General features: G+C 54.0%; 1 protein-coding gene across 4 annotated transcripts in view; it reads left to right on the top strand.

The window, feature by feature from the left end:
- The window catches only part of TMCO4 (transmembrane and coiled-coil domains 4), a 91,603-nt gene that overhangs the window by 28,264 nt on the left and 40,752 nt on the right, over positions 1-22,587 (top strand). For all 4 annotated transcript variants that reach the window (XM_043444593.1, XM_043444592.1, XM_043444594.1 and 1 more), the window contains exons 5-11: positions 561-693; positions 8,077-8,174; positions 8,576-8,719; positions 9,722-9,841; positions 14,416-14,580; positions 15,416-15,552; positions 18,039-18,123. In XM_043444593.1, the coding sequence (XP_043300528.1) occupies positions 561-693; positions 8,077-8,174; positions 8,576-8,719; positions 9,722-9,841; positions 14,416-14,580; positions 15,416-15,552; positions 18,039-18,123 (882 nt within the window). The remainder of the gene's footprint in view (positions 1-560; positions 694-8,076; positions 8,175-8,575; positions 8,720-9,721; positions 9,842-14,415; positions 14,581-15,415; positions 15,553-18,038; positions 18,124-22,587) is intronic.

Below are 22,587 nucleotides of genomic sequence, written 5' to 3'. Positions count from 1 at the left end.
AGAGACAAAACAAAAGTAAATGATGTCAGACTTGGGCAAGCTCTGTGTGGAACGATATACAAGGCTGAGGGGTAGAGTGATGTGTGTTGGGGTCAGGAAGGCCACTCTGAGGAGGCATTGGGACAGAGACTTGAAGGAGGAGGAGACCCACAAGATCAGGGGAACAAGCTTCCCAAGTGGTGGAAACAGCCCAAGAGCAAAGGCCCTGTAGCAGGAACATTCTAGAAAGTGAGATCATGCAGTGGGCCAGGCACCTTGTAGTCAGTGTGGAATGGGATTTGGTTTTAATCATGACATCACCTCCTTAAACAGCTTTGGGACGTGAACATTTGATCTTTGCTAATTTGGCCAGTGAAAAACGCCACCTTGCTTCTGGTTCACATTTGTAATAGTTACACACTGCTCTGCCCCAGAAGCTGTGCTTCTGTTAAATGGACCGGCTGTCGGGGGGCCCTGCATCTGGGACATGTCTTGGGTTTGGGTGTCATCCATCATACTGCGGTGAACATCTCTGTGCTTGGGAGCTGAACTGACCCCCTACTCTTTCTCTCTCTCTCGAGGACACTACGATGCTCGGGCCCGCGTCCTCATCTGCCACATGGCCTCCCTCCTCCGAGCGCCCTTGGAGGAGCTGGACCTCCTGGAAGAGACCTTCCTCGAGAGCCTGAAGGAAACCAAAGAGGAGGACTCTGAGTAAGGGAGCCCGGTGGCTCTGGCCCCACCTGTCGGGAATAGAGGCCTTCCACTTCTGAGATAGCAGAGTCCAGTCTGCCCCTCCTCCCGCCTGTCTGGAATCTCGGATTTCCACTCCAGTGGACTTCTGAGATGTCCACCGCTTCCACCCATTGAGAGGCCCTGAATGGAGAATCCCGGTGCAGCCCAGACTTGCTGGTGACCTTAGCACGTCACTTGCCCTCTCTGGCCTCCACCCTCGTTTGTAGGAGAGGGGGATCGAGCGGATGATCACTCAGAGCCCTGAGTCTGTGCCTTTAGCAGCCTGTGGCCCTGACAGCCCACCGCGTCAGCTCTTATGGCGCCTTGTCCCGGGGTCAGAGTGGCCGGGCTTCTGACACCTGTTTATTTTTTGACCTTAGACAGGTGGCCCCCCTTTCTCTAAGCCGTAATATTCTTATCTGCAGAATAGGAATGAGAATAACACCCTCCTAGGGTCGTTGTGGAAAACACACACAACTATTATCAAGTGCTTGGCGCAGGGCTGGCACACGGCAAGGGTTCCAAACCCAGGAGTCCTTACCTTCCCCACACACCCCCATGCCTGCCAAGGCTAATGGGCTTTGCTCTCTGAATGGTCAGGTGTGTGTCGATGGAAATTTTCCTGGCAAACTTGGCCAGAGCTCAGCTCTTTGTCAAACACCCTATGCAGGATCTGATCCCAGAATAATAGATCAGTCCCAGTCACAGCCTAACTGCGTGCTCCTTGCAGCCAGGCACATCTCCCAGCCTTGAGTTTTGTTCAGCTACGAAGGCTTTCTTTGAGCAGCCAGACTATGCCAGTTCAACCCAGCTGAGAATTTAGCTTTGAAGCCAAGCTCAGAACTGGATCTGCCCTGCCCCCACCCCGGGTTTGTAGGGCAAAGGGAGGGGGTTGTTTCCTTGAGAAAGAAGGAAAGTTAATCTGTCGAAATAACCCCAAAATAGCCTTGTTTTGACTCCCAGAGCTGTGTCAGTAAAGAAAGACCTGGACCCAGGCCAGTGACCATAGTCACAAGGGCTGCCCAGAACCTTTGGATATGTTGAACATTTGTACCATTTCAAGTATGTCTTGAAATGAAAGAAACTCTTAAGGATTGTTTGGAAATCTGTTGTCAGAAAGAAACGTATTACCCAGAGGTTCTGTTCCGAGAATACCAGTCATGCCAGATCAGGAGCTGTGAAACAGCCCACCTCTGCCACTTACCAGCCATGTGATCCTAGGCAAGTTAATTAATTTCTCTGAGCCTCAGTTTCCTCACATGCAAATGGAGATAATAATAGCACCCTCTTCAAAGGGTTCCTGTGGGGCTTAAGTGAAGTTTCCTTATGTACAGTGCTTCGAGCAGGCCTTGCAGAGTTGTGTGTGTGTGTGTTCAGTTGCCAAGTCGTGTCTGACTCTTTGTGACCCCACGTACTATAGCCTGCCAGGCTCCTCTGTCCATAGGGATTCTCCTGGCAAGAACACTAGAGGGGGTTGCCATGCCCTCTTCCTCCAAGGGATCTTCATGACCCAGGGAGTGAACCCATGTCTCGTACATCTCCTGCATTGGCCTGGGAAGCTCTGCCCAAAGTTACTAGCTGATAAATATCAGCATTTGTTACCATACCAAAAGAATTGATGCTTTCGAACTGTGCTGAAGAAGACTCTTGAGAGTCCCCTGGACAGCAAGGAGATCAAACCAGTCCATCCTTAAGGAAATCAACTCTGAATATTCATTGGAAGGACAGATGCTGAAGCTGAAGCTCCAGTCCTTTGGCTACCTGATATGAAGAGCCGACTCACTGCAAAAGACCCTGATGCTGGGAACGATTGAGGGCGGGAGGAGAAGGGGATGACAGCGGATGAGATGGTTGGATGGCATCACCGATTCAATAGACATGAGTTTGAGCAAGCTCTGGGAGATGGTGAAGGACAGGGAGGCCTGGCGTGCTGCAGTCTGTGGGGTCGCAAAGAGTCAGACACAACTTGGAGACTGAGCAGCAACATTGCTGTTATTTCAGTGTGGGGCCACCTTCTTGGGGAAATACTCCACAGGTGTCATTTTTGAAACTAAATTTTAGGGACTTTGGTGACCTCTAGTTTCCATCTGTGGTCTCTGAAAGAATCTGGGACCCAGGGAAAGCCCAGGGACTGGTCAGCCAAGCAGCCTGGTTCTCTGTTTGACTCTGCTGCTGAGTCTTTCTGGCCCTGGGCCAATTGCTTTCCCTCTCTGGCATCAGCACCCATGTTTTCACCTTGCCAAGAAGAGGATCGAATTGCATGTAGGTGTATTTTACCCCTGAGGTTTTGTGTTTCTGCAAGGTGAGCTTCTTGGCACCCCGGGGCGATCCTTTGCAGCTGGGGTTCAGGGTGCGATGTCACGCCTCTCTGTTCTAGGGGCCTGTCTGAGCCCTGCGGCCGTCTGAGCCGCCCCTCCTGGTTGGGCGACTTCACTTCTCTGTGCCTGAGTGTCTTCGTCTCTAGCACAGGGATAGTGATCGTATCTCTGTCATAGGGCTGTGTCCAGAGGGTTAAATTAATTCATTCTTATCAAAAGCTTGGAACAGTCCCTGGCACATAGTAAAGAGTGAATGCCAGGCTGGAGGTTGATGCCGAGCCCATCACAATAACATGGTCCACATCTAACCTTTACTGAGTGCTCTCTAGATGCCGGCACAAGATATCAGCTCGTTGGATTTTCGCTGCAGTCCCCTGAGGCTTTGGCAGAGGAAGGAACAGAAGGTCAGAGAGTGACATCACTCGCCCAGGGTGCCCAGGTGATCGGAGACACCGTCCGATTCAGCTTCCTTACCCAGTCTGAACGTCACTCACTGCATCCCCTCCAGGCGTGGCTGGGTACCCCCAGTTTCCTCCTTAGTTCTGAAGAAGCCAGCAAAGATCATTCTTCTATGGGCTTTCTGAGCTTTTACTCGGAATGTATCTCTAGACTCCCCAGAGATAAGCACCCCCTCTCTGTTGACTGGAGAAAGTAATTAAAAAAAAAAAAGAAAAGGGTGGACTTCCCTGGTGGTACGTTGGATAAGAATCCACCTGCCAATGTAGGGGTCACGGGTTCTGTCCTCGGTGTGGGAAGATTCCATGTGCTGCGGAGCGGCTCCTGTGTGCGTCACTCAGCCCGTGTGCCTCACTGAGCCCCCTCCAGGGCCCGAGAGCCGCAAGTACCGCGCAGCTACTAAAGCCAGTGCCCCTAGAAGCTCGCACCTGGGGTCTGCAGCAAGGGAAGCCGCTGCAGTGAGAAGCTGCGCCCCGCATCTGGAGAGTAGCCCCCCGCTCTCCGAAACTAGAGAAAGCCCGCTCGCAGCAATGAAGACCCAGCATGGTCATAAAGAAATAATTCTGGAAAAAAACGAGAAGGGTGACAATAAGGACAGAAAAGGGGAAGGAACCCCTTCTCACGGGAGATAAGCTGGCCGTGAGGGAAATTTCTCTGTGGGGCCGTGAGATGAGCAGTGTGGTTGTCTGCTCCTCACAAGGTAGCTGTGACTTCAGCCTGGGATTTAGCCCCAATCTGCACTTTTGGCTTCAGCTTCTGACAGCTCAGTTGGTAAAGAATCCACCGGCAATGCAGGAGACCTGGGTTCGATCCCTGGGTTGGGAAGATCCCCTGGAGAAGGGAAAGGCCACCCACTCCAGTATTCTGGCCTAGAGAATTCCATGGACTGTATAGTCCATGGGGTTGCAAAGAGTCGGACACAACTGAGCAACTTTCGCTTCTGTCTTTGGGAGGCTGGCCTGAACTCCAGCTCAAGGTGACTTCTGGCATCCCAGGTCGTGAGTGTGGCCAGGGGCTCTGTGATGGCACAGATGGCCATGGCGCCTCACCAGCAGGCAAAGTCAGGAATAGGAACAAGGCTTCGTTTGGATTTAATGTCGTGCTCTGAATTCTCACTTCCCAGCATGGGAGCATCGTAGATGTGACTCACAGCCAGTATCTCCTCTTGTTTAAATTCAGTCAGGCAGGCACCTCCCTGGGATTTGTTCTAATATCCCGGAAGTTTCATTCTTGATGGTGAGTGGCCTGAACTCTGGCTAAATATTTTATTTAGCCAAAATGTACGTGCCCTCTGGTTTTCATAGACATGGATGATGAGTGGGGGAATAGATCACTGCAGTGAGATGTTCACCTCCAAATCTTTCTTTCCGAGGAGCATCTTCTGAGCCCCATCCGGGTGCCAGTCCCAGAGCCAGCCACTGAGGGTGGAGTGCAGGAAAGGTTTGATCTGTGTCCTGAAGGTTCACCCCTGCGATTCTCAAACTTGAGATAACCAGAGAGCTTGTTGCAAGTAGTTCCCTCACCCAGAAAGTAGTGCTTTTAACAACTCCCCACTGGGGATCTGATGTGGTTGATCCAGAGCCTACCCTTTGAAAGTCAATGGTCTAGAATTCCAGACTAATACAGTACAGAGGGTTAGGAAAGTTTGGAGTAGGAGCAGTTAGGCAACCTTGAGGCTCAGGGCAGGCTTCCTGGAGGAGACGACTCTGGGACGGTGAGTAATGTGTTTATCCAGACAAAGAAAGGTGAGAAGGTCCTTGGCGGCCAAGGGGCAGCAGAAACGCAGGACTGAGGCTTAGGAGGTGTGCCTGCAGGCAGTTTAGTGTTTCTGTAGGGTAAAGTGAATTGATGAACCCTGAGGCTGTGAGGAGGGCAGGGGCAGGTCACAGGGGGCCTGAGTGTCCTGCTGGAGAGGTGACCCCATTCTCAAGGCAGAGGAGGAGCTAGGAGGGAGGGAGAAACTGGGACAGACGGTCACGGTTATATTATCCTCCTGCTTGACGTTGGTCACCTTCTGGGGCTATCATCATTTCCAGTCCCGAAGTGAGAAAACTGAAGCTCAGAAAAATCGGGTGAGCTGGTGAGCTCCTGGCAGAGCAGGGCTGAAACCTTTATGCCCCCAGTTTGCAGAGTGTTTCCCAGGCAGCAATTGTTGAACCAGATACTGCTGGTCGGTCTGCAGAGCCAGCTGCTCGTGGCCCCTGCGTGTTCCTCTTGTATGTTCTCCCAGCAGCTGGAATTCCTCCTCAGGCCTTGAACTCTGCTGAAAGCAACTCATTTCCAGCCTTCCCATTTGCCCCAGATGGTGCCAGCAGTTCAGGGCCAAAGTATATCTCCAGCCTATGTTGAGGAAAGTATCATAACCGTGGAAAGAACGATGAGAGCAATAAACACACTGAATCACTACAGCTTACCAGTTACCGTGTGTGGACTCTCTCCTTTAGCCCCCCCAATACCCCTAGGAATTCAGGGCTATTATTATCCCCTCTTCATGAATGAGGAAACTCAGACAGGATGAGTTATTTGTACCTAATCCCGAGGTTAGTAAGTGGCTCTGTCCATCAGGATAGGCTAGGTTTTGCTGCAATAACAAATGACCTCCGTGTGTCAATGGCTTACAGCAAGAAAAAGGTGCATTTCTTTCAGGTCAGCTGTGGCTTTAGTCCACACTGACCTGGTCCCAGGATGACAGAGTGATCTTGGTCAACAGTGTTGCTGGTCTCGGGGCAGAGCAGAAGGGGACTTAGCAGGAAGTGGCACAGATCCCTTCCCCCTACTGGCTGAAGTGGGTCATGGGGCCACTCAGCCCAGCAGGGCAGAGAAGGATCATTTTTCCTTAGGGGGGACCAGCGCAGGGCTTCACCAAACATCTGGAGAGCAGTGATGGCCCACCACAGCAGCGGGAGGCTCCAAGCCTAGTGTGCAGGGTTTGAAACCTGACTGCAGAACCCAGGCCCTTCATCACCATCGTGTGATGATCGATGTGTGTGGTTCAGCCTCTTCCCGAACATCTGAGGGCATGCGTTTCAGTCATGGAGAACTGGTTTCCGCTCAGTAGTGAAGCAACCGAGAAGAGCTGGGCTGTACCCCCAGGAGGAGCTTAGGGGACAGTTGGTTGAGGTGAGCGGGCCGATAACCAAAACGCACAGCAGGTCTCTGAATGCCCATCTCAAACCCCACTTCTCCTCGCTAACTGGAGGATGAACTGTGTTGCTATTACACGTGGTTCAAGAGGCATGAGGTGGGAAGGAAACAGTTCTGATTGAGGACCGCGTGAGCCTGTTTGCCAACACACAGAAGTATCCGCCCGCTGTCCACGCTCCATAAAAGTCTATCGATCGAAGGCATGAATTAAATTAAATGTAGTCCACACTGTCTTGGTTCTGGGTCCCAGGATGACAGAGTGATCTTGGTCAACAGTGTTGCTGGTCTCAGGACAGAGCAGGAGGAGACTTAGCAGGAGACTTAAATTCCTCAGTGAATTTAAAAATCGTTACAAACCAACAGCTTCAGGCGGGAGACATTCTTATCCCCCTTTTGTAGAAAGGGCGGACTGAACTTTGGGAGCTGGAGCTTCGTGGGAGCAGCCTCTGTTCGGGTCCCCACGTGCAGGGCCAGCTGTCAGGCTGTTTGCCAGACATTCCCTCAGCTGATCCCACTGCCGCTCAGAAGCCGGGGACGCTTATCCCCTAGCTCGTCTGTGATACGCGGACAATGAAGAGGAAAACTGCTTCTGGGATAAGATAAGCCATTCGAAGTGCAAAGCACAGTGGCAGTCATGTTAAAAGTCCTCAGTAAATATTAACCCTTCTTTCATTATCACCGTCATCTACCATCGCTCCAGCACTGAGCTGTTGTCCAAACTCCAGGTTCAGTTCAGAGTTCACCCTGGTAATCTCTGCACCCAGCCCCCACTCCCGTCTCCCGTCCTGCTCCCTATTGCCCCAAAGCACCGCGGGCCCAACATCAGACAGGAAAGTTGGCCTTCGAGGTGGGAAGGATTCTCAGGAGTCACCTGACCCCAGTTTCCATCACTGCTTCCCTTTTGCTACGTTTTGTCGCATTCAAATTTCAAGTCCAGATGGTTCTAGCTGTTGCCCCAAAGCCAAGGTCTTCAGCACAGACATTTCTCTAACCCATGTCTGAAAGGGTTATTCTCAAGGGAAATTGCTTTCCAAACATCACAGAGGGAGATAGGCGCAGATGGCAGAGTGTCGGGTGGGGAAGGGAAGAGTGAGGTGATGGAGTCTGTAAATATCTGGTACTCGTCCCGAGTCCATCTGTGTAAAGATACCTTTGTGCTTCTTTTGCTGTCATTGTTATTACTTCTTTGTCTTTTCATTATTCAAATTGCAACCCTGTTAGGACGGATCGACTCGGTAAGTAGCATATCCCACATACTGGGTTTTTAGAACCTTTTCAGCTTTTTAAGACCGTCGATGATGGATGGGCCTGGGGTAACCTTGGTACCTCGCTCTGCATGATAGAGCCCGCGGCACGGATGTTAGTTTGGGGGGTTGAGGAGGAGGGGTGGCGTCAATGTTGCCCAGGCACGATTGGCCCTAGAGAGCAACCTCTTATCCCGCAGGACGGCCGAGGCATCCCGGAAGAAGAAGGAGAACAGGAGGAAGTGGAAGCGCTACCTGCTGATAGGCCTGGCTACCGTGGGAGGCGGGACGGTGATTGGTAAGATGGGCTGGTGACACGTGGCCGGGCCGTGTGAGGGTAGGAACGGGCTCGAGGGCGCACAGTCACGATGGACTGCTTGCTCTCTTGCATGTTAAAAGCCCTTTGTTCTCTCCCACTTGCTCTGGGGAGAAACGCAGACTGCTTGCCGCAGCTCACGCGCTCCTGTGTGGTCTGGGTCCCCCGCACACCACTGCCTCCCAGCCGCCTGCTCGAGCCATCCTGTGCTTCGGCGGCACCGCTAGGCCTTCCCCCGCATCCCTTCGCTTGGTGTCCACTACAGGGGGATCGGCTGGGGGGGCTGCCTCCCCGCCGCTTGCAGAGGCAGTGTGTTCACGTGTATGTCGGGAGGCCATGCGTTCACGCCCCCACGTCCCCTGTACGGGCGGCTGTCCTTGCAGGCGTCACTGGGGGCCTGGCCGCTCCTCTCGTCGCAGCTGGGGCCGCCACCGTCATCGGCAGCGCCGGGGCCGCGGCTCTGGGCTCAGCAGCCGGCATCGCCATCATGACCTCGCTGTTCGGCGCAGCTGGAGCCGGCCTGACAGGTAAGGCTCCAGAGGAACTGCGGCTGTGAGGGGTCTGCGGCCCGGGGGCCCAGCCCCGTAAGGGACACGCCCAGATTCTCACCAGGGGGACTCCCTGGGAGACGGAGGAGGAGGAGGATGTGGCTTTCCTCTTCTCTGAGTTCCAGAACTTGCGTCAGGCTTCCGCACAGGTCAGGGGAAAGGCCGAGGTTGGGAAACTGCCCCCAGCGTAGACTCTGTAGGGAGGGTCGTCCGGGACCTCTTGTTGCCATCCAGGAAGTTTCCAGGCGGGCTGCCTCAGAGGTGCTGGACCTTCCCCGTGTAAGAGACACATGGCTACTTTTCATCCACCAGCATCACCTGGGCGGGGGCAGGGAGGGAGTCTTTCCAAGTCACATATGTCAGCAGGCCCCTCATCACACAGTTTCCTGTTCCTCTCCCCAGGTGGCCTGTAGCTTCCCACATTAAGAATCTTGGTTATGGGAACTTCCCTGGTGGTCCAGTGGTTAAGAACTTTGCCTTCCAATGCAGGGGGTAAGGGTTTGATGCCTGGTCCAGGAGCAAAGATCCCATGTGCCTTGTGGCCAAAAACACCTTAATAAAACAGAAGCAGTATGGTAACAAGTTCAATAAAGACTTTAAAGATGGTCCACATTTTTAAAAATCTCAAAATAAAAAATCTTGGTCAGCTCACACCACTATTACGAAGATGGGTGCACTCCACTCCTGAAGTCCACGGGCAGGAAAAAGATATAGTACCCACTGAATCAGGACAGAGCAGTTGTTTATAAACTTGGGCTCTGGGTTTCAACCTCAGCTCTGCCACTCGGGGGCTCACCAGCCTTTGGAAGCCTCTTACTCTCATCTGTAATTAGGGACAATCATGGCACCGTTAATGAGTTCAAAAATGAGACGGTTGTTGAGGAGCAGAGTGTGAGTGTGTGAGTACACGGAGCCACGCTGACCAGCATTCCCCAGGGTCCCCAGTCACCCCCATCCTCATTTTTGTACCTGGGTCTTTAGGATACAAGATGAAGAAGCGTGTTGGGGCCATTGAGGAGTTCGCGTTTCTGCCCCTGACGGAAGGCAGGCAGCTGCACATCACCATCGCCATCACGGGATGGCTGGCATCAGGAAAATACCGTGAGGACCGGGGGCAGAGAAGGATGCGGAGCGGGCGGGTGCTGGCTGAGCTGGGTCTGCTGCTGTGGGCCAGTGTGTGTCTCTTGGGGGGGGGAGGGTAGGAGAGTCCCATTTTTCAGAGGAGAAGACTGAGGCTCAGAGTGGTGAGATAGCCTCATCCCATAGTCTTCCCATCCATCCATCATGTTTGTCTACCCACCCATCCACATCCATCTGTCCATCTACCCATCCATCCATCTACCCATCTGTCATCCATCCATCCGTTCGTCTATCCATCCATCCATCCATCATCCATATATCCATCCATCCATCCATCTATCTACCCACCCATCGACATCCATCATCCATCTCTCCATCCACCCATCCATCAATCCGTCTATCCATCCATCCATCCATCATCCGTCATCCATCCATCATCCGTCTATCCATCTATCCATCCATCCACGCACACATTCACCCATCGGGCCATCCTTTCAGCAGCTTCACAGAGCACACTCTGCCAGACGCTGAGGAGGCCCTAGGAGTTCAGTGGTGAGCAGCACAGTCATGGCCTCTGCTCCCAGGGAACGTGTGGTCCAAGGCAGGAGACAGATGACTGAGCAGAGAATTATTGTGCGTGGCACAATAGGGGAGCACAGAGTGTTCTGGGGAGGGAGGGAAAAGTCACTAGAGGTAACTTTTTAGGCTAGGGACCAGCTGGGGATTAGCCAGGTAAAGAAAGAAAGCAATGAATACCAAGTGAAAGGGCAGCGTGCCCAGAGGCCTGGTGGTGTAAAAGAAGCACAGGATGGCTGGAGCAGGGGGCTGGAAGACAGGAGTTTGGGTGGGGCCAAATCACGCAGGAGCATGTGAGCTGTGGCCGGGAGTTTGGACTTCTCCTCAGAACAAATGGAGGTTAGCAGGGAACTTTTAGCACGTAAGTGAGAAATCAGTGTATCTTGGCTGTGTGACTTCAGGCCATTTACTTAACCTGTCTGTGCCTTGCCTGTTTCATTTGCGAGGCAAAGCAGATTATCCTTGCCTTTGAGGGTACTCACAAAGATCAAACAAGGTAACCTGTAGGAGGTTTTTAGTGACATTCCACAAGCATTACTTAGTTCCCTTTGCTGCTGTAATCTGAACATGTGTGATTTGGGGGACTTCCAGCCTGGGTGGCCCTGAGGAGTAAGAGTCCAAGGTCTGCCTCCTGCTGGCTCACTGTTACAGGTGCTCATGTGAGGCTCGACAAACAGGTCGTCATCCAGGAAGCGAGCAGGGTGGGCCCAGGTGGTTGGAGCATCCCAACCAGATACACTCAGAGCCTGGTGGGTTCCCAGGGGGGAAGCCACAGTTCTTCTGAATGACATAGCAGGAAGCAGGCGAGAAAATGCCCAGGCTCTGTTGAGAGGCTTTCCTGGGCCCCAGAGTCTCACTGGTGAGGCTCACCCCGGCCAGTCCTTGCACGGCAGCCTCTGGCGTTGGCAGCACCAGCGCCCTGAGTCAGGTGTTTCACCCACTCGCCAGGAGCCTGATGTGCATTACCTCCCGTGACCCTCTGAGGCAGAGCTTTTCTCTCCCTGATCTGGATGAAGAGGAAACCTAGAGGGGTCACATGGCAGGCAGGTGGCACCCAGGATTCCACCCCGGGCCTCCCGACCCAGGGTTCACGGGCTCCTCTTCGTTTGTTTCATGGTCCTGTCTGTGCTACGGAAAGACCACGATAGGAAGGAAGGACGAAGAGTCTAAGTGAAGGAATTTGCAGCTCTGACCAGTAGGAAAAGCAAATCTTTTATGGTTGTTTTACCCCTGGCTGAGTTGGCTCCAGGTCAAAGTCAAGTTCATCTGGGGCGGGTGGGGAGGAGGAGATTGTCTTCAGTGCTGTCCTGTAGCAGCCTCGTGCAGTATGCAACCCGGCAGAGGAGGCGGTTATAAGAAATGCAGCCGAACTAGACGAAGTTCTGGAGGGAAATATCACCTGCCTCCTTGATGCCAGGAAGGAAGTTTCATATCCTCACAGGCTTGCTTCTGCCTGTGATGGGAACAAACGGGGTTTCCTGGGTCTGCCCCTTTGTTAAACAGGATTGTGTGTAATCATGGTAATGGCCTAGTAGCTCGCCGCTGAGCCAGGCATTCTGCACACATTGGCTCACGTAGGCCCTCATGTCGAGCCACAAAGATGGGCATCATTAGCACCCCCATTTTACAGATGAGGAAACTGAGGCTGATAAGGGCTGCCCAGAGTGGCCTTGCTAGTCCAGGACTAAGGCGTGGCTCACCCGCTTTCTGTCTGGCTCTGTGGCCCAGGTTCTTGGCCACAGGGTGAGAGAATGCAGGAGAGCGCTTTATGGTTTACATAATGCTTTCACACAGCCTATCATGTGATCCCCATGACCCTCGTTTGTCAGATGCCCGCTTTCCATTCTGACACCTGCAGAACCCGAGGCTCAGAAGGGCAGTGTGCCCTGCTGCAAGCCTTGGGACCAGCAAGCTGCCCAGCTGGGTCCAAAGCCTGGGCCAGCATCACAGCCCACCACGCACACACATGCACACATACACACACGTGCACATATTTACACACTTGTGCACACATGTGTGTGTACACATGTGTGTACATGTGTGCGCGCAAATACATGCCTGCACGCGTGACACACTTGCACACCTACATGTACACACCATTATGTAATACATGTACACACATGCGTGCATGCATACATGTATATACATGCGCAGACACATACATGCACACATACACGTGCAAATATTTGCACATGTGTACACATATGTGCGTGCACGTACGTTTGCATATGTGTGTACATGTGTGCACAGATACATGTCCACACACATGTACACACTTACATGCCTACATGTGCACACCATTATGTAACACATGTACACACATGCATACATGTATATACACACGCAGGCACATACATGTGCGCGCACACAATCTGCCCGCATCCTCTCCCAGGGCTGGCCGCCTTCTCCTCCGTAACTAGAGACTAATCCCTGAGCTGCTGCAGAGCTCTGCCTGGGTCCCTGCAGAGAGGGGGGGCAGCCCCGCAGGGGTCTCTGTCAGCAGAGCCCCCCCAGGTAGGGACGAGGGCTTTGGGTCGGGCAGGTCGAGGCGCCTGGCTGAGCTGGAACCCGGAGGCAGTGGGAAGCTGCCTCCTCCCTTCTTTCATTCATCCTGCTTTCATGAAACTTTGCGAATTGAGTGCTTGGCAGACGGGCTTCGGGAGAGACAGACACCAGATGAGGCAAAAATAAATGGATAATCGTAGGCCATGATGAGAACTCAGTGCAGGAAAGCGCAGGGTGTGTGAGACCCATCAGAGGGCCAGAGGGGATTCCCTGGAGATAAGGCAAGCGAACTGGAAGCTCATAGAAAAATCAGGATGGAAGGTCACTTGGGCCACAGGCAGAGACGCACAGGGCTCCTCCGTGCTCCCACGGCCCACAAACCAGTGACTCCGTGAGGTTTGCGCAGTCCTCTCCCTCCCTGGGCTGAGGGCTTATCTGGGTGGCTCAGTCTCCTGCATTGTAAAAGAATATAAAATTATCCCCTGTAATTGTGGGGCTCCATTTCCCAAGCTACGTCGAGGATTAAATCAGAGAGTTCCATGAGAAAACCCTCAGTGCAGAGCTGCCCAGCACTTGGTATATGCTCACTGCACGTTCCCTACAGTGATCAGGGTCTGTGTCCTCAGGGTCAGGCTCCAGGCCTGGCATAGTCTAGGTCCCCGGTTACTGTCTGTGTAGGAATGAAACAGAACAAAGGGATGGAGTCAAAAGCTTGTGTTTCCAAAGGGTAACATGATGAACAGTGAGGCTGTGAGGAAGGCAAGGGTCAGGTCACGGGGGCCCTGAGTGTCCTGCTGGAGGGGGCCGCTACCCTCAAGGCCGACAGAGGACCAGGAGGGGGCAGGGATGCCCGCGTCGTGGTTATCTCCTGCTTGGCGCTGGGCACGTGGTGCTCTCATCACCCTCCCATTTCCAGTCCCTCGGTGAGAAAATTCAGGCTCAGAAAAGCCGGGGGAGCCAGGGAGCTCATGGCAGAGCTGGCCTCAAAGCCCTCTGCCCGCAGTTTGCAGAGCGTTCCCCAGGTGGTGTGAACGCGAGGCAGCTGGTTCAGGGAGCGAACCCGTGTGGCCCGTGTGGCCCTCTTGTAGGCCCTCAGCCCCTTGATGCCAGAGTTACTGCAGAGAGCGAGGCAAGAGCCCTTTACATGCATCATCATTGGAATACTTAATTCTTATAGCTACTCAGTGAAAGGAGATAAGTAGTGATCTCCCCACTGGACTGCTCCGCAGATCGAGGCTCAGCCGGGGATGGGGGCCCCCCGGTGCTCAAGGTCACCAACGACCTTGCTGAGGAACGCAGGAACTGGGTCTCACCCCAGCCCGCCCGCTCACAGGGCAGCCCCGTGCTCCATCCGGGAGCACACCTGCTCTGCTGTCAGCTGCTGCCCGTGGGCAGGGGTGGTCCTCCCGTCTCCCCCACAAGGGTGAGTGGGCCTCTGCCCCTGCCTGTCAGGGAAAGTGGGGGCCCCCTCCAGCCCAGACAGGAGAGACCCCACCTGCCCGTGCTCTCCCCAGGCACCTTCAGCGCTCCCTGGGCTGCCCTGGCCCGCAGCCGCGAGCAGTACTGCCTGGCCTGGGAAGCCAAGTACCTGATGGAGCTCGGCAACGCCCTGGAGACAATCCTCAGCGGCCTTGCCAACATGGTGGCCCAGGAGGCCCTGAAGTACACGGTGTTGTCTGGTGAGCCTCCCCTCTCCCCCGCCAGCGGCATGCCCACCACTCCCAAGCCCCATGCTGGTTCTGTGCCCTTGCCTGCCTGAGGCCCCCAGGGAGTCAGGCACTGTGCCAGCCCCTCGGTGACCCTGTCTGTGACATGGTCATTGTGGTCTTCATAGGGAGGAAGTAGGTAAACAGCCAATCACAGTATCTCCTGGTGTATCAGTTAGTAGCGGCCGTGTAACAAGCCACCCCATAACCCAGTGACCTAAAATAGCCGTCCTTCATCACAGCGGCTCAGGAGTGCTGCGGCTTCCTGTGGCTGATCCTTGCTGGGCCTGCTCATGCATCTGTGTGTCAGCTGGCCACCCACCGATGTGGCTTTGTCTGGGGCGACCAGGGTGACCGGGCTCTGCCCCATTCGTCTCTCCTCCCCTCCTGGGGTCGCAGGCTGGCCCACACCCCCAGGAGAAGTGCACCAAAGGCCTCTCAGGCCTCTCGTCCAGCAGCGTCTCGTTGGCCAAAGCAAGTCACGTGATGTGGTGTGGACGGGCGGGGGCGGGGTTATGGACAAAGTGGGAGGGATTCAGGGTGGCGTGACCGGACTGGGGCCATCTCTGGAATCTCACCCGTGGCAGATGTTTGAACCTAAGAGATCTAGTCCACGTGTCAGAAATGCGTGAGCTTCCGTTTTTTTCTGTGCTATTGAGCCGTTTGATAGCACTTGGCAAACATACAGATCCCAAGTTAGAGACTGCAGGCGTTCGCTCGGGCATCCAGTAGCCAGCCAGTCACTTCCCCAGAAGGACCCCCCACCCTCACCCCGACTGCCTTCATCACCAGTACCCCTGCTCCCCAGGCATCGTGGCCGCCCTGACCTGGCCCGCCTCCCTCCTCAGTGTCGCCAACGTCATTGACAACCCCTGGGGCGTGTGCCTCCATCGATCGGCGGAGGTCGGCAAGCACCTGGCCCACATTCTGCTCTCCCGGCAGCAGGTACCCGGGACTGGCTGGAGTGGAGGTGGGAGGGAGCGGGGGAGCTGACTGGTGGGCGGATGTCATCCCTAAGATGAGCCCACGTGGGGATAGCTCGGTGGCTTTAAAGGGTCTGCACTGCTCCTCCAGCTCAAGTCACAAAAGTGTCCTAGGAGGACTGCCCTGGCTTAAGACTCTGCGCTTCCACTGCAGGGGGCCCAGGTTCCATCCCTGGTTGGGCAGTGAAGGTCCCGAATCATGTATGGTGTGTCCGCCCCCTGCAAAAGTGTATCATGGGACGGGCCAGTAAGAATTACAGGCTGTGCCTCTAACAAGTAACCAGGTGAGGACTGAGTGTCAGAGGCCTCTGCAGGTGAGGTCAGGGTCAGCTCTTCCTTCGAGGATGTCTACGGAGCTACCCTCTGAGCATGTCTCCGGTGGTCCAGATACCACGTAAAACCATCAGGGTTCCATCCACATTCCAGACAGTCAGAGGCAGGAAGGTACAAGTGAAAGGCCAGGAAGATCCCACGTGCCTCGGGGAAGCTAAGCCCGTCGCATCCCTTGGCCAGGACTCAGTCCTGAGGCCAGCCCTGGCTACAGGGAAGTTGGGGAAACTTAGTTTTTGGGCTGGGTAGCTATGGGGGGAAGGGGGCGAGAAAAACTTAGGAGTTTTGCTACCAAGGGTGAAGGGAAAGTGGCTCTTGGGCAGTGACTGGCAGCCTTGACTGCAGAGGCTGGAATATGATTCAGTGGAGAGACTTCGGTGGAAGTAAATGGAGATGGGGCAGCAAGGATTGGATGCACGTATTTGCCCAAAAACAAGGGAAAGGCGTAGAGTGCTGAGGCCGGCTGGTCCAATGAAACTCACTTGCTCCTGCTGTCTACTTCCATGTATGTAGAACCTGTAGTCAGACCCCTCTCCTGACCTTCTTATCCAGGTCTCCCTTTCTACAAGTTCTTTAGTCAGAAAATTCCTCTGTGCATCTAACTTGGAGCCCCCTGTTTTCTTCTTTACGTGTTTTTTTGTTATTTGGCTGCCTCGGGTCTTCATTGCATCCTGTGGGCTCCTTCATCATGGCACGCAGACTCAGCAGTCGCGTTGCGCAGGCTTCGTTGCTCTGAGACATGTGGGATCTTAGTTCTCCAACCAGGGATCAAAGCTATGCTCGCTGCATTGGAAAGGATGCTTAACCCCTGGACCACCAGGGGACCCCATGGACCATAACCCACCAGGCTCCTCTGTCCATGGAATTTCCCAGGCAAGAGTACTGGAGTGGGTTGCCATTCCCTTCCTCCAGGGGATCTTCCCGACCCAGGGTTCAAACCCGGGTCTCCCGCACTGCAGGCAGACTCTTTACCATCTGAGCCACCAGGGAAGCCTTACCAGGGGAATCCCTTTTGACGTTTTTTTATTATTATTATTATTGTGGTAAAAGTCACATAATATGAAACATACCACTTTAACCACATGTAACTCTACAGTTCAGAGGCACCCAGCACTTTCACGCTGTTGTGTAACTCTCACCATCATCCAGCTCCTGATTTTTTCACCTTCCTAGACTGAAACTCTGACCCCATGAAACACTAAGTCCCGCCCCCCTCCCCTCCGCCCCCCACCCCGGCCCCTGGATCTCTGACTCCATGAATCTGACTCTCCCAGGCACCTTGTATAAGCAGACTCAAAGAGCACTTGTCTGCACCTACCGTATGTTGGAATGCATTCTTCAGTTCAGTTCAGTTCAGTTGCTCAGTCATGTCCGACTCTTTTCGACCCCATGAACCACAGCACGCCAGGCCTCAGCTCTTTGCATCAGGTGGCGAAAGTATGGGAGCTTCAGCTTCAATATCAGTCCTTCCAGTGAACACCCAGAACTGATCTCCTTTAGGATGGACTGGTTGGATCTCCTTGCTGTCCAAGGGATTCTCAATGCATTGTTAAGGTTAACTTAATGTATGTCCTACAAACAGACTGTACTTCTGCCCCACCCCACCCCCAGTGCTATAAGTAGGTTCTCATTAGCCTTCCATTCTACACATAGCAGTCTCCTGTCTCCTCTCCCAGTTTAAGGCCAACATTTCATACCCCGCTTTCCTATCCAGGAACAGAACCGTTTTCTCCCCCTGCCACGCCACCCTTTGCTGCCTTCTCCATCGCATCTAGGGGTACCTCCCGCCCCCTCTCCCAGCTCCAGAAGGGCCCCCCTTCACTGCGGTCGTTTGCTGCATGCAGGTAGACGGGGAAGGAGAGACTGGGTGATGGTTTGAGATAAAGGGGAATGAACCCAGTGAAACACTGCCTGTCAGCCTTGGAGGAAGCCGGTTCGCAAGCAGGGGCCCTCCTGCGTAAACGCCTCTCCTGGTGGAGACATCCGAGGCCGGGGTCAGGAACGGCACAGCCACGATGCATGAAGTGCAAGGCCGCTGCTGACAAGTGTGCGAGGGCCGCCGTCGTCAGGGCTGCTTTTCTGGAACCGCTGTGCACACCCGTGTCCCTTCTCCCCCAGGGCCGGCGGCCTGTCACCCTGATCGGCTTCAGCCTGGGAGCCAGAGTCATCTACTTCTGTCTGCAGGAGATGGCTCAGGAGAAAGGTAAGGCTGGCTTGTTACAGGTGAAAACCCTCCCTGAGTCCGTCCCCCAGGCTGGAGGTTCCACATCGGGGACCTGAAGTCTTGTGACTGTGTTCCCAGATCTTAGTTAAAAGCTTAAAATAGTTTGAAAAAGAAAACATGGTTACTTGGAAAATTGTTTATTTCTTCCATATGTAAACTAGAGTGAATGTGAGATAGTCCTACAGGACTGGCCTTAGTTTTCTGATGTGTGTTGTTGTTTTTTGTTTTTTTACTTATTTATTGATTTTGGCCGTGCTGGGTCTTCATTACTGCATGTGGGCTTTCTCTTTGCAGCTTCTTTGAAGTGCATGGGCTTCTCACTGTGGCGGCTTCTCTTGTTGCAGAGCACGGGCTCTAGAACAGACTTAGTAGCTGTGGAGACGGGCTTAGTTGCCCTGAGGCATGTGGGATCTTCCCAGAACAGGAATCAAACCTGTGTCCTCTGTGTTGGCAGGCAGATCGTTGACCCCTGGACCGCCTGGGAAATCCTGATGTGGGTTCTACAGTGGGGGAGGAGGGGGTGGGAGGACCGTTCCCTCCAAAGGCTTGGGGGAGCCTCACCTCCTCCAGTGCTGGCCGTACCCCGGCCTGTAGCTGTAGATGCGACGTTGCACCCAGGCCTCGTCTTCGTCACCTTCTCCTTTTTGTCTTCTCTCCTCCCCGAAGGACAGTCTCAGTGACTTTAGGGCTACCCGCTCAAATCCAGGATGACCTCGTCTCAGGTGCACGCACGTGCGTGCTCAGTCGTGCCTGACTCTTTGCAACCCCATGGACTGTAGCCCACCAGGCTCCTCTGTCCATGGAATTCTCCAGGCAAGAATACTGGAGTGGGTTGCTGTTTCCTCCTCCGGGGGGTTTTCTTGACCCAGGGATTGAACCCACATCTCCTGCGTCTCCTGCACTGGCAGGCAGAGTCTTTGCCACTGAGCCACCTGGTCCCAATTACCTGTGTGTGATGTCATTACTTCTGCAAAGACACTTTGTCCAAGTCAGGTCCCACGCACAGGTTCTGAGCGCATAACTCGGTGGGGGGGAGCACCTTTCCACCCACCACGGACACCTGTGGGAGCATGGCATGCCGTTCAGTGACGTGCTTTCAACGTGCCGGCAGTGGAAAGCTTGGATGCCCCTGCCCCAGCCCCGGGTGGGTGAGGCCTCCGGGACTGAACGCTGGTTTGAAACAGATCTGTCAGCCGGGGCTGCCCTGGGGACCCCATGGACTCTAGCCCGCCAGGCCCCTCTGTCCATGGGAAGTATACTGGAGTGGCCTGAGAATTCCCTTCTCCAGGGGCTTCTTCCTGACCCGAGGATGGAACTTGGGTCTCCCGCATTGCAGGCAGATTCTTTACCCTTTCAGCCACCGGGGAAGCTCAGATCAGCAGGGTGGAGCAGTGCGTTCCGTCCACAGTGGACGGGGAGAGGAGCAAACATTTGCCAAATGGTGACTTGGACTCTGACTCTGGGGTTAGGAGGGCGTGGGCTTTGCAGGCCTGAGACCTGGGTCCGGGTCCTGCCTCTGCCCAGCTGGGGAACCTGGGTTGGGTAAGGATGCAGCCTCGCTAGTCCATCTCTCCATTTGTAACGGGAGGTTCATGTCACCTCTGGGCAGTGGCAAAGGGCAGAGAGCATGGCAGTTTGGCTGCCGGCCCAGTGCTGGCTCCTGATCCTGTCCTAGCCTTCAGGCTGAGATGTCTCTGCCAGTGCAGAGGGGCCGTGCACCCACCCCTGCTCTCTGCAGTTGCTGCCCGCCCCCCCGGGAGGTTGTCATCCTCTGTGCCATCATCATCTTGCTCCTTTCCTGGTCATCCATCCCCCAACCCATGCAGCAGACCATCCGCCGGGCTCCTCAGTACCTGGATGTACTCAGTACTCCTCAGTACTGAGCAGCTCAGTACTCAGCAGTTGTTGAGTCGCTCAGTCGTGTCTGACTCTTTGCGCCCCCGTGGACTGCCACACACCAGGCTCCTCTGTGCTCTGCTGTTTCCTGGAGTTTGCTCAAATCCATGTCCATTGAGCCTGTGATGCTACCTAACAATCTCATCCTCTGCTGCCCCCTTCCCCTCCTGCCCTTGATCTTTCCCAGCATCAGGGTCTTTTCCAGTGAGTCAACTCTTTGCATCAGGTGATCAAAGAACAAGGCCACCTGGATGACGTGTTCTTATTAACAGGATCGATTCTCAATTCAGAGGAGAAAGGCATACCTTTGGCTCCAGTGAGCATCAATACTTGTTAGCTTCAGAACATTAATATAAGCCAACTCTTCAATTCCCCTGCTGGACAAATTGGATTCATTTCCATTGACCATTTGTCTGAGGCCATTAGAAGTGAGATCAACCATCAGCTGCCTCTGGCAAGTGAGGCTGGAAACCGGGGGAAGGAAGATGTTCTGCCTCTCCGCCTTTGCAGGGCTGGTTCCCAAAGCATCTTCCTTCCGGCCTGTTTCCTGGTCACTGCTTCCTCCCCTGTATCTTCACTGCTGACCAATAAGAACTGAGGCTTTGGTATCAGGCAGACCTGGATATGGGTCCCAGGTTTGTCACTGATAAGCTGTGGGACCTCGGGAAAATCACTTAACCTCTCTGAGCCTCAGGTTCCTCATCTGATGTAGGGTTTGGTACACTCACTTTGGAGGCTCTTCGAGAGATTAAAATGAGACCATGAATGAAAGTACCTTCCACAGGTTCAGTTTAGTTCAGTTGCTCAGTCATGTCCGACTCTTTGCAACCCCATGCATGGACTACAGCATGCCAGGCTTCCCTGTCCATCACCAACTCCCAGAGTTTACTCAAAACTCATGTGCATCAAGTCAGTGATGCCATCAAGCCATCTCATCCTCTGTCGTCCCCTTCTCCTCCCATCTTCAATCTTTCCCACCATCACGGTGTTTTCAAATGAGTCAGTTCTTCACATCAGGTGGCCAAAGTATTGGAGTTTCAGCTTCAGCATGAGTCCTTCCAATGAATATTCAGGACTGATTTCCTTTAGGATGGACTGGTTGGGTCTCCTTGCTGTCCAAGGGACTCTCAAGAGTCTTCTCCAACACCACAGTTCAAAAGCATCAATTCTTCGGTGCTCAGCTTTCTTTATAGTCCTATTCTTACATCCACACATGACTACTGGAAAAACCATAGCTTTGACTAGATGGACCTTTGTTGTCCACAGTTTAGGTTCCATTAGTAAACACCTGTTCCTCTAAACTTTAACATGAGGGCCTACTACACATGGGGAACGATGGTGAGTGTTGAGTAGGTAGAAAGTGAAAGTGAAAGTCACTCAGTCGTGTCCAACTCTTTGCGACCCCATGGACTATACAGTCCATGGAATTCTCCAGGCCAGAATACTGGAGTGGGTAGCCTTTCCCTTCTCCAGGGGATCTTCCCTACCCAGGGATGGAACCCAGGTCTCCTGCACTGCAGGGGGATTCTTTACCAGCTGAGCCACCAGGAAAGCCCACGGTGCTTGTCATTTTACATCTACTTTCTGGCACACACATTAGACCCCGAACTCGAGGTGGACAAGGTCTGCCTATGTCCCACCGTATCCCTGGCACCCAGCACGCTCTGAGAGCTCAGGGAAGGGGGGGATCTTGACGTTGGGCAAGGGAATCAGCGTGGGCTGATGTACTCAAGAGCCGGGTGCAGACTCTGGTGCACTAGCCACAAAGGGTCTCAGTCTCCCAGCAACCCCTGGGGGATGGTTATTCGCCTGCTCCAGGGATGAGAAAACGGAATGAGGCTGCACAAAGGAGCCACTCAGGTCCTGAGAGCCAGAGCCGGGGTCTGAGCCCAGGGCGTCGGGCTTCAGGGCCCTCAGTCCTGACACTGCTGTACTTTGCAGAGGAGAGTTTGGTTGGGAGTCCTCCAGAGACCCCGGGGGGAAGGGCATTCCAGCGGGCCAGGCGGCAGGACAAAGGAAGGGCTCTCGGGGTGTCTGGGGACGTTGAGTCTGGTGTTCTTGCAGCCTGTGAGGGGGGACTGAGCTGGAAGGCGGGTCATGGTTAGGACAGGAGCCGGGCACAGGCTGAGGCGTTTGAACTGACCGCTTAGACGCTCGGCCTCTGAATTGTGCGGCGAGTGAAGAGCTGAGCAGGTCCTACAGAGGAGACACTGCAGGGGGTGTCAGCCCCGGACAGCCTGGGGTTCACACCCACACACACCCATGCACACATTCCCATGTACTCACACATGTTAACACACACACATAGAGCAGCAACTCGGCCAGCCCCAAGGACCTCTGCCGCCCGCATTGTCCTCTGTGTCCAGGGCAGATTTTAAATGTGGAAGGAACTAGGATGGGAAACTTCCCAAATAACAAGAAATTTGACCGAATCTGAATAGAAGCCCGGTGGTCAAAAGCGCAGCTGGTTTTGTCCCCACCCGATCACCTCCTAAAGGAAAATCTTGAAGCCAGAAGTCTCTGAGCGAGACTCGTCTCCATCAGCCT

This window comes from Cervus canadensis, chromosome 24, assembly GCF_019320065.1.
Source record: "Cervus canadensis isolate Bull #8, Minnesota chromosome 24, ASM1932006v1, whole genome shotgun sequence".
Classification (NCBI taxonomy): domain Eukaryota; kingdom Metazoa; phylum Chordata; class Mammalia; order Artiodactyla; family Cervidae; genus Cervus; species Cervus canadensis.
The sequence above is the reverse complement of the archived record's forward strand: the minus strand, read 5'-3'. Positions and strand labels throughout refer to the sequence as shown.